Here is an 11,324-nt window from a genome sequence, read left to right on the forward strand (position 1 = left end):
CTGTGTCAGACACTGCTAGATACCTTACATTTTCCTAATACAGCAACCCTAGAAGATTGTTTTCACTCTACTGATGAGCATGTTGAGGTGGGCCAGAGAACTGACTGAGGTCAGAGAGCTGGCTGGCATGGGGTCGAGCGCTGGCCTCAGCTGGGCTCCCTCGCTTAACACGTCCGTCCATGCTCTTGCCATTCCACTGGGCTGGAGAGTAAATCTCTAATGTTTTGGAAGCTATATCTTTTCTTTTAGACATTTAAGAATAAAGTTGTTTGGCACACGGCTTTTAGGATCTTAAAAACTTATAATTCCTGTATTTTCTCATATTCATTAACTGTCAGTTGAATATGGTACTTAAGTTTTTATTCATACACCTTGATATGTTATTATAAGCAAATTAAAATGGAGTTGCTTTGCAATTTTAATTAATTTTTAGATGCAGATCAAAATGTAGCATTGATAACTATACATTGGAGTTAATGTATTTAAGAGCTTTGTTTAAAATGGTAACTATAAGCTGAAATGAGATCTCAATTACATAATCAATTACTGATAAGTAAAATGGGTCTGTGATCTTTTTTCCCCTATGATCGATCTTTCATAGAAATGTTTTCTAAGTGACTTAATGAGGATTTCTTTAATGCCTCTCCCAACAATGAGTTGTTCCTCCTTAGTTGAAAGTCTCTTGGGAATTGCAACTTCTACAAAGTTGATTCCATAGGAACATGTGTTGCTCCAACTTGTTCTGTTTAGGGACTAACATCCAAAGTACATTTCTACCCCAGGACTGCAATCAGATTATGTATATAGATAAAGGTGTATACTGGTATACTGCTGTTGGTTGTTATTCTTTTAAATTTGTTATAAAATCCATTTGGGCATATGATAAGGCGATATTTTTTATGTAGTTATGTAGTGGAGTGAGTTCACTGTTGTTTTTGTTACTAAAATGGTATCAGATGAACTGTTAAGGAATTACTTCTTTCTAAAAATGTGTTTTATCTACTAGCCAGTTTTATGGTGTGCTTTTGGGCACTAAGCATGCATTAAAGTGCAGCGTTAAATTGATTAGAGTAATTTCTTTTTGAAAGAATTTGTGCCAATTCTTTTTCCTCTCTAAAAGAAATGGTTTCAGAGCATGGGCTCCTTGCCTAATGTCGATTCCATAAGGCTTCTCTGTTGTGGTTTTTTTTTTTCCTTGCTCCCCCTTCCTCCCCCCATAACTGGACTTTGTCATGAGGAAGATGTGTACCTGTAGTCAGGAATTTCTTTACTTTAGGGTTATTTGTCATTCCAGACAGCATGGGCCAAAAGAACAGGCTTAAAGGGGGAGGCAGAGTTATATAAATTTTATTCATGGTTAAATATTTGCTTCCAGGGAAGGTGAAAAATGCTTTGTACTTTTTCCTTTGGCTTTTTTCCTCTAAGAAAACTTGTCATTCAACAACAACAACAAAAAAAGTGGCCAAAGGCAGAGAACTCTTTTCTTTTCCATGTTAGTTTGTTTTTATTGTAAGACAAACCTTTCAAGTTTTATTGTTATGAAGTTTAAACCTGGCCTAGAGGTGCCAGTCTTTAGTGGAAACAGCTGCAGAGTTGGTGTCCCCTGATCAGGTGGGACTTTCTTTGAAGCAACATGTTGCCTTTTAAAAGAAAACTGAGCATGTAAGAACTTGAACCTGTAAAACTCATCAGCAGTTCTACCATTGTTTATCTCTTCAATAACTGAGATAGTTAACTTGAAGTAAAACATTGGCATTTAAAAGTCATTTTCCATATTATTTTTTCTGAGGAGAACAGACTTGTTATTTTGTGTCTTAAAAATATAGAAACGGAGGGGAAAAAATCACTTGTAAGAATTGAGAATGTAGCAGCCCAGTTTAACTATGACCATAGAGCACACTCCGTCTTTGGGCTAGTCTGAACTGTGATTTTAATCTCACATTTATACTTGCAGATAAATGCCTTTACTAGGAGTAAAACTGGGTGGTTGGGCATATACCTGAACTGAAATGAAGTCTAGAGATTAAAGAGTGTCTACTCTACACTGATTAATGTTGAAGCATTTCTCATCTCTGTGGCTGAGTGATACTGGTAGCAGTGGGCTTAGCATCATTCTTGGTCTGCTATTAGGAAAAGTTGAGTTTCAGAGAGCTTTTTTTTCCTTGGGGGAAAATAGGAGAGACAGGCATGGAGTCAGAGGAACAAGAAAAATGCTGAAATATTTTCCTTTTAGGCTTTTGATTTGTTTGCCAAAAAATTGCCTTCCAGATGGAGAAGACCAAAAGCTCTGATTGTAAGCCATTATGTTTTTACTGGCCTACCTCCCCTTCCCATTGCCTGGTTTGAAATCTGTAAGCCAGTCCAAATTCTTTACCTCATTTTCTAGTACCAATTTACTGTCTTACTCATCTTCCAGCTGCACGGGGGTGAGGCAAGTTGCTTTGAAATTGAACCTTGTACCATTTTATAAACCAAGTGACGGGAGATTCTTGCCAAGGGGTACCAATCGCGATAGGTGCCATTTCTCTGCAGTTCTCGAGTCCCGCCTACCAGGTAGACTTGTGTCTGTGACGTGTGCTGTAGGATTAGTCCAGGAATGGATCTGAACAAGTCCTTGTGGCCTTGTGTGGACTTGTTACTACCCTGGTTGCCTAGTGTTCTGGGCTGCTGCACAGTTTGGTTTTTGGCTGTATCTTACTTCACTGGCAGTAGAAATCTTGACACTCCCAATTTCCCCTGGGGGAGGTGGTGATTGTTTAGGGGTGAGATTATCATGGAATCCAATGTCAGGACATAGTGGGTAGAGTAGCTTTGGATTTTGGCAGACTTGGGCCCAGTTCACTGCTTTCCCACTAAATAAACAGATACCCTTGAACAAGTTATTTTCTGCAGTTAGAAAATGGGGAATACCATATCAGGGTGTTGTTTGGTTTAACAGATAATTTTTTTGGTGGAGTAGGGAGAGAATGTTGGGTACTCGTGGGAAATACTGATGTTCTTTCGTTTTCCTTCTCATGTCAGCCTTGAATAGGTTAACTAATGCCGTCTGTAAACTGACTAGTGTTCCATCATTTTATTAAATTGCATGGAAATTGGGATGACATGAGTAATTACATTTTAAAATTGGGCACCCAGTACCTAATGCAGGGTCTATTGGACAGGACAAAATAATGATTTTTAATTAAAATTCATATTTGTGTAAGATACAGTCATAGGAAAGAACACACATCATGGCCACATATAAAGTGTAAGAGAGGATTATCAGAAATCATTCTGGGTGATAGCAAAAATACTTTTCTTCAGGCCAGCATCAGCTGTTTGTTGCATAGGTGAATCCAAAAAGGTGTGGATTAGCTTGCTTGCTCAAGACGAAGTTCTCTGTGTTTGGAGAACTAAATTCATGGTTAGGCAGAGAAGAAGCTTTTGGAATTTCAAGAGCACATATTTGAAAACCATTAAGGCAAGTGAGAATTGGGACTTTTATGTGGTACTTAGTTGTAAAGAGATTGGTCGGGGGCTCTGTTGGACAATGGAACAGACACTTAGTGAAGAGCATCAGAATACTCTGAAAAGTCTGAAAACAATTATCTGTCAAGTCTAGTAGAAAAGAAAAATCAGATTTAGGCTCTCTTTCTTGGCATGTATAACTTACTTTTTTGATAATGGAAAAATAAGTTTATCTTGAAGTTTGGGACATACATCTCCACAATGTGTGACATAGTTTTTTTCCTAAATTGGCCCCACAGGTAAATATTTTTATTTTAATGGCTTTACATTCACTTTAACACACTTTATGAACAATAGTTAGCACTCAAATTTGTGATTTTACCAATGTTATTATTTAGGTTGAGGTTGAATTTATATAATTAAATACATACTTTTTTTTTAAAGAAAATAAGTAAATAATTGTGCAGATGATGTGTAGATTAGCAAAAATTGTGACCATAGCAAAAGAATGACCAAGGTTTTGAGAAATACTGTTCAAAATGAGGACTTAGCCTTTTTATTTTAACCCCAAGCTTAGATTCTTGTGAAGTTTGATTTAAAATTAGGTATTTAAAATTTTTTTCTACCAAATCATTAAAACAGGCTCGCATTCATTCTTTTATTTTGAAAGAGAGTGTTTTAAAATGCCCTGTGAATGAAATGAGGGGAGGGATTTAATCTCCACATTTGAGGAAGTGCTTCCCCTCTGTCTGGGCACTCTGACTTACTTATGACAACCTTTGGGAATTGTTCTAGATCACTCCTTTCCATCTTCCTCTAAAAGTAGCCATCATTCAAAGTGCTGAAGTGACAAGGGGAGCTGTTGCCCTGATGTCCTGGCTGTGGCACCCCTACGGAGGATGGGTAGGAGAGCCCCAGTGCCGGGGGCGGATCACAAGCAGTGCAGAGAGTGTCTACTCAAGAACTGTCTCTGGGTGTGTTCCCCAGCCCCCAAGACTTGTCTAGACAGAATGGGGAATAAAGTTCTTATCCCCTATCGGGGCAGGGAGGCCAAAGACATCTGTAAATCCTCTGACGACAAGAAGGAAGGTTAGAAATGAGAAAATCATATCTCTGTACTAAATTATGAAAAAAAAATCTGTTCTATAGATGTTTATTTAATTTTTGTCAAGTTATTAAGATATTTAACATGTTTTTCCTCCTTCTTTGTAGGTACTGGTTTTGGATTAGGACTTGTCTTCTCACTTACCTTCTTTAAAAGTAAGTGTGACTCTTACTTCCTTTTCAACATAATGTCCTAGTGTATACACACACATAGCAGGGACACTTCTGGAGGGCATGGCTACCTGGCTGCCAATCCATCCATTTATGGGTTTAGGTAGGCCACTGTGAAAGGAGTAGACAAAAAATGTGGACTCAAAAGAGGTCAGAATGGGTTGGACATCTCCAGAATGCCCCCTGGGCATTGAGTCCGGGTGCCTGATATCTTAAATATGATATCATTTTAAAAGCCTGTACTTTCTGCTAGTGAGTCATTTGGCCAGACCTACATGCTCAAATATTTCTAATTAATTATAATTTTTTCTAAAGGAACTTGAAAATGAGAGTCCTGCTAGTAATAAAAAGAAGTAGAGCAGAAATACACATGCTTTCTGGCCAAAAATTCTCCTAAGCAAAGGGCAGGCACTGTCCCTTTCATTTTGTGGAAGAACTTCTGCAGTTTGGATGTTAAATAGAAGCCAGAGGGGTCACTTTGACCTCTTTCCATGAAAAACTGGTGGGGAACACATGACTAGAGAATCATAATTAACACATAGTGCTGGTATGAAATAATCATTTTTATGGTATTGGCTTAAGTAAACCTCAGGACTTACTAGAATCAAAATATGTAAATATTGATGAAATTCATATTTTAAAAATTCAAACACCTTACCGAAGGTGGCATTATTTCTGATAAGGTTAAGAAATCAGTTAAAATGAGCAAATGATTAAACTGATATAGGTAAATTAAAAGGTTCAACTGTGTCTGCTGTTTTCATCATTGTACCGCTTATTAGTCCAGCAAACCTAGTGGCCTCAGAACCTAATAGATGCCTCTCTCCCTTTTCCTGGCCGTTGATGAAACGCTGACAGAAATGAATGGCGTGCTAGAGCCATCAGTATGATGCACGTTGAATGTACTGAAGCTGACAGAAAGCTTTATTTTCCCTTAATGCTCCCTGTTGGGACTTTCCTTTTTCTGCTCACTAGGAAAAACGTGGCCGTTAGCCTTTGGTTCTGGAATGGGATTGGGAATGGCCTACTCCAACTGTCAGCATGATTTCCAGGCTCCGTATCTTCTACATGGAAAATATGTCAAAGTATGTACAGAATTGATATTTCTTTTTCTTTCAGAAGAAAATGTTTTCTCCTGAGTCCCTGAAGAATTCTTTCGAGTACACATAATTCATAAATAAATAAACTGTTGTGTCATTGTGGCACTACTGAGACCCTAAGTGGTCTTTCAACCTTTAGTGATGTCGACGCTGCTTTGGTGCCCTGCACTTCGAAATGCCTGTGTGCGTTCGGATACACACTCGTGTTAGCTCGTGGGAATTGACGAGCCTGTCTTGGAGTTTGTCATTGTGATAAAGTAGCTTTGTGTTAAATATCTGAATATCTGTAGGTAGCACTTTTGTCTGAGGTCTCAGAGTGCCCTGTAAACATCTCACGCACACTCGAGCTCAACCTAAAGACTGAGATTCAACCATTATCCTGCTTTCTGCTGAAGAGGGCCTGTCCTTGACTAAGTCCCACATGTTTCTTCTGAACTCCTTGTCTACAGATGGATTTTTAACAATGCAGACTAGATGAAAAACTGTAATACATGCCTCAAGAGGAAGGAGGTAGCTCATTTCCTGAAGGTTTTGTGTGTAGCAGCCTTTGGACAGAGGTGGTATTTATTTTTGTATCCCTAAGGCCTGGAACAAAGTAGGCACTCAAATAAATGTAAAATAAATGAATGAAGTAAAGAATGTATCTTACTAGACATGCTAGTGGCCTCAGGCTCTTTATTACTAAGGCATAACCTTCACAGCAACACAGCCTTCATGAAGGACTTCACATTACCTGGAAGTGCAGAATCATCCACTTTCTAAGTTACCCTTGAGCTGGAATCACTGTTATCTGGGCAGCGGCAGGGGGCCTGTGGAAAGAGCACCGGAGCCAGGACACCCAGATGTGAGTCCTGGTTCATCACTTGCTTTCTATCTGATCTTGAGGTTTTCACTTCTGAGATTCTATCTATAAAAAAGGGTAGTAATTTCTACCTCCGGGGTTGTTGTGAGGATTAAATGTGCAAATGTTTTTAAGCTGTGAGGTGCTATATGAATAGAAATGGTGGTTATTATAGTGGAGGCCAGTTGAGAAAGGGTGATTGACTCGTCCGTTGTTCTACCATAATAACAAGTAGAGCAGAAAATGGGTACAAATGAGCGTCCCAATTCTGGTCAAAAGCTGTAGCCACAAGGGTCACCAAATCTTAAATGACAATATCCCCCCCCAGCCTGATAGCCTCTACCTTAGATCTAGACTGGATCTAGACTGTCAGCTGCCTGCTGACCAGCCTGTGCATGCCTGGGGAGAGGACTGGGGCAGGGGAGTTGACCAGCGGGAGAGCCTGGCAGGCCTCCCTGCAGGCACTTGCCCCGCTCCTGCACGGTAATGAACCACCCCTGCGCCAAAGCCGGGGTGAGCTCATCAGAGGGACGGCGCGGGCAGAGGCGCAGCTGCGCGGCACTGGAGCTGACGACAGGCAGTTTCCACTGCTCCTCAGCCTTCGCTCTCTTGGCGCCACAGCTGAATTTGGAGAACAGAAAGGAACTGGGAGAGGAGCTTCAGGTCTTTTAATTGTTTAAAATGTTTTCATTGTTCCAAACTGAGTTGTCATGGATAATGGCTCAGGGGTGATTCTGTGCGTATATATTTAATGGCTGGGAGTTACTGTGGAAAATATTGTTACATTTTTTACAGCCTTGTGTGTACTGCTCCAAAATGGCCTTGTAACTTTATCTGAACTTGAGTCTGTGCCTCGGTGTTGTCATCCTCCATTCTCTGAAAAGGGGAACAAAATCCCAACTCGGGGCTTTTTCGATGTAGTCATATTATGGTAATTGCTTGCTGAGTGCCTGCTATGCCCTGTGGACCATCCTAGGTGCTTTATCTTTATATTCTTTCTCTAGACCTCTCTCCCAGTAGATTTGTAGAGAGGTTTTATTACTTTCATTCAGCAGATGAGAAAACCGAATTTTACTGAGGTTAAGCAACTTGCCAAAGTTCCCGTCATCGGGAGGCTGAGTCCAGGCCTTGCTCTTTCTGCTCACCTGGGATCCATCCTTTTGATGCGTTTTAAGAATACAGTTATCTAGGCACTGACTGTTTAGCCCTGTTCTGCTCATTTTCCATTTTCCCCCCCGCAAAGATTGGGAAGCCACTTTTAAGAACCTGGGTGGGATGGATACCGTCCTCTCCTGAGACAGATTTAAAGCAAACAGGGTGGTAAGGTTTGGGGCCTGTCGGTTGCTTGGCTCTGACCTGCAGCAGCAAGTTAGAGAGGGTTGTCCAAGTGCTGTCCACACAGTTCTAACCTGAGTGTCTTACTCTACAGGAGCAGGAGCCGTGACTTCCACCTGAGAACATCCTCGTGGGAGGGAAAGAGAAATCATGTTTATTCCTCAGGAATACTGAAGTGCCCTGGAGTAAGCTGACATTCTTCTGTAACAATGTTATCAGTAATGCTTTAAACTCCAGCACACTGTTTATGTATTTGAAACCAAGTTTGTTTCTTGTTTTGTATATTCTCTCTGGAAATTGCAAGGAGGTGGTCTTAAAAGAAATAAATTAAACAAAAATAGGCTGCCCAGTGCATCGCCTGCGTTTCTTTGTCTTTGGTCTCTGAGCATGAGGAAAATTAAACTTGAATTGCCAGCAGCTGTAACTGCCTGGTCCCAGCCTCTCTTGAGAGCCTTCCTGGAACCACAGCCCTTGTGCATCCCTCCCCACTCACCCCTTAATGTGTAGTTTTCAGAACTACCTCCACCTCATAAATCGGAGCTTGGAGAGTGCTGCGGCATTGTCTGGTGAGGATGACAAATGTCTCGAGGATCCTTGCTTTGCTCTAGCAACTCTTTAAAATCTGCATGTTATTCTCACTGTTGGGCCCGGTAGGGCAGGTCTCAGCTCTGCCTGCCGCGCTGAGGTCAGGTCGCTGGCTGTCTTGGCAGGTATGGAACCTTGCTCTGTTGGTGGCTTACTCCATTAGGGTCGCAGTTTCCCTCTTCATGGAGCTTGACACCGTCCAGGCTTTGGCACAGGGGGCTTTGTCCCAGGGACTGGGAAGAGCTCATGGTTACACGACTGGCCAGAAGGCCCTATTTGGGGTTGATTCCACCTTCATGTAGCAGCTGAAGTCTGAGGACCGGAGGGGCACTGCTCATGCCCCTCTATGTTTATTCCTTTGGTTTTGCTTGAACCAGGGAGGCTAGACAAAAAATAATATTGTGGCAATTTCTTAAAATGTGCAGAACCCCGGAGTTCAGCCTTTCGTAACTTACTTCTCTCTCTTTATAATAAAATTAAGATGGGCAGAACTTGACTCCATTGTCCCTTTATCCTGTAACTGTTTACAGCATCAGGCCCCTTCAAGGAGCTTAGTGTCTGATGGAAAGACAGACATGCAGGAGGGGTGTAGACAAAGTGCAGTGAAAACAAGAAGGAGCAGCTTAGTCTCCTTAGGGTGGCCTGGCAGAGGGGTAAGTAACGTGGACTGAGACTTGAAGTTGATTGAACATTCCAGACAGACGAGGAAGAGAAGGAAGGCAGCTTTTGTGAAGGTTCAGAATCATGACGTGCGTTTTACTGTTGGGGAACTAACTGCAAGCAGGTCAGTGCACGCACACAGGGGCGGCGCACGCAGGGGCGCGGGAGCGGTGCAGAGGGAGGGGCTGGGCACCCGACCCTGATTCTGGAACACTGAACAGACAGTTCTTGCAAGTGTTCCAATGGGTAGATTCAGGGTAGAAACACCTCATTTTCCCTGCGTCATTCTCCATTCCACTCCCCTTTCCAGAAAAGGTGTGCTAAACTCTGGACCAGAACAGGCTGCAGTAGCTCTACTGACTGTCCAGGTGCCTCTGCTCTCTTGGCTTTTTTTTGTCTCTTTGGATCAGTTAAAGCCCAAAGATGGGCCTGAGCCCAGGACTATAAGTCATGGCCATGCTTTGCCAGCCACTAGGCTGGTTTTCACTCTGCCCTCTTCATTCCACAATCAAGACACTCATGTAATTAAAAGAAAAATAACTTTACAAGCTGTTTTACTTCTTATACTTGTTTTCTCTGTATTTGCTTTTAGCTACTATTCCCCCCCCCCATTTTCCTATCTTTATTCAGGCAGAGAGAAGAATAACAGGTCCCCTTCCGAAAAAGACAAAAAGAGAAAACACAACATGCCCACTAGATCTCTAGATATGTCAGTAGAATATGGAGTAGAAATGGACACTGGAATCAGACTTCTCTATCTTATCAGTTATCAGTTTTAGGCATTTATTAAGATGGGCCCCTTTGCCCGGCATCTTTGAAACATCACTTGTGTGTTTTGGGAAACTGAGCCTGTGAGGGAATAGTTCTGGGCAAAGGCCAACCAAAGGAAGCATGGGCTGTTTGCTTTAGCTCCAGAGTACTTCGTATTCCTGCCTTGTAGCTCTTTGCAGAGACTGGCCCAAAGCACAATGCTTGATCTTGTCCCCACTCCCTGCCCCCGTCTCAAATCAACCTTCTGAAAGTTCCAGCTTGTTGGCAAAGGCATACATTCTGTTCTACTTTAACTTTCATTAAAAATTCAAGTCCTCCAGGGCCCTGTTCCCTTGTGGGGTTGTGAAACTTTGACTTTGCTTCTTGTCTGCCCTTCTGGAACCAAATACAAGGAAATTCATGAGTTTGGAGAGAGAGTGATGGGAACCCAACTGGGCACAGGATTCTGGGATAAAGCTGTGACGCCCCGAAAGTGGCCTGCCCTGCCAACATATATAAATACATTCAGTCTGAGCTTGACACTGTATAATTTGGCCCAGAACAATATGTATTTTGAACTCATTTAGGTGAATGACTTTGGCATTCCCAGTACCCACTGGGGTAGTTTTTATCAGGCTACATTTGCCTTATACAGAAGTATGCCTTTGTTCTGAGAAATGGCCTCAGAGCACACTCTGTTGAGCTGTTTCCTTTATTGAGTGTCATCCTCTGTCATCCATTTCAAAGGATCCAAGGATGCAGTCTTGAAATCCTGCCTGCAGGAAATCTAGAGACTGGGAATGAAGAAGATATCTATGTAGTTTTGCTTTTAGTTTTCCCAAACCTCACTGTTTACATTTTTTAAAAATGTAACCAAGCCATAATTACATTTTACTTGTCGTGGTTCAATCTGGTTGTATTGTTTGAAGGACTATTTTTGAACCTGCACGAATAAACTCTGCAAAGTCTTTCCACGAGGATGTACTCCATGGGGCTGGAACAGCCTTTATCCCAAGTGGTGCTGAGACAAACGATCTCCTGTTGCATGCTTTCTAATTACATAAATGCCAAGGGTGGAAGGGAGAAAGTGGAAATTCTCAGTACCAAAAGGAATGCTAAATTTAGAATCACAAGCTCATCTGGAAGCTATCACCACTTTTTTCTTTAAGTGAGCTGCAAGCACCACTTGCCCTTGGACACCGAAGGATGGTGGTGGGGTAAACAGACCTGGGCAGGAGCTGGGCAGAAGTTCCCGTGTTCACTGAGCAGCCTCGTGCGGAGCAAGTGTGAGAGTCAGTGGTAACTGCCACAGCCAGAAAGTGCCTCGAAGG

General features: G+C 42.0%; 1 protein-coding gene across 1 annotated transcript in view; it reads left to right on the plus strand.

Moving 5' to 3' along the window:
- MICOS10 (mitochondrial contact site and cristae organizing system subunit 10) overlaps positions 1 to 8,350 on the plus strand; it is a 28,686-nt gene extending 20,336 nt beyond the window's left edge. The window contains exons 2-4 of the mRNA XM_006188276.3: positions 4,660 to 4,707; positions 5,698 to 5,807; positions 8,093 to 8,350. Coding sequence (XP_006188338.1) covers positions 4,660 to 4,707; positions 5,698 to 5,807; positions 8,093 to 8,107 — 173 coding nt within the window. The 3' untranslated portion in view covers positions 8,108 to 8,350. The remainder of the gene's footprint in view (positions 1 to 4,659; positions 4,708 to 5,697; positions 5,808 to 8,092) is intronic.
- Positions 8,351 to 11,324: the final 2,974 nt, after the last annotated feature.

The sequence above is a fragment of the Camelus ferus genome, chromosome 13 (genome assembly GCF_009834535.1).
Source record: "Camelus ferus isolate YT-003-E chromosome 13, BCGSAC_Cfer_1.0, whole genome shotgun sequence".
In the NCBI taxonomy this organism is placed as follows: domain Eukaryota; kingdom Metazoa; phylum Chordata; class Mammalia; order Artiodactyla; family Camelidae; genus Camelus; species Camelus ferus.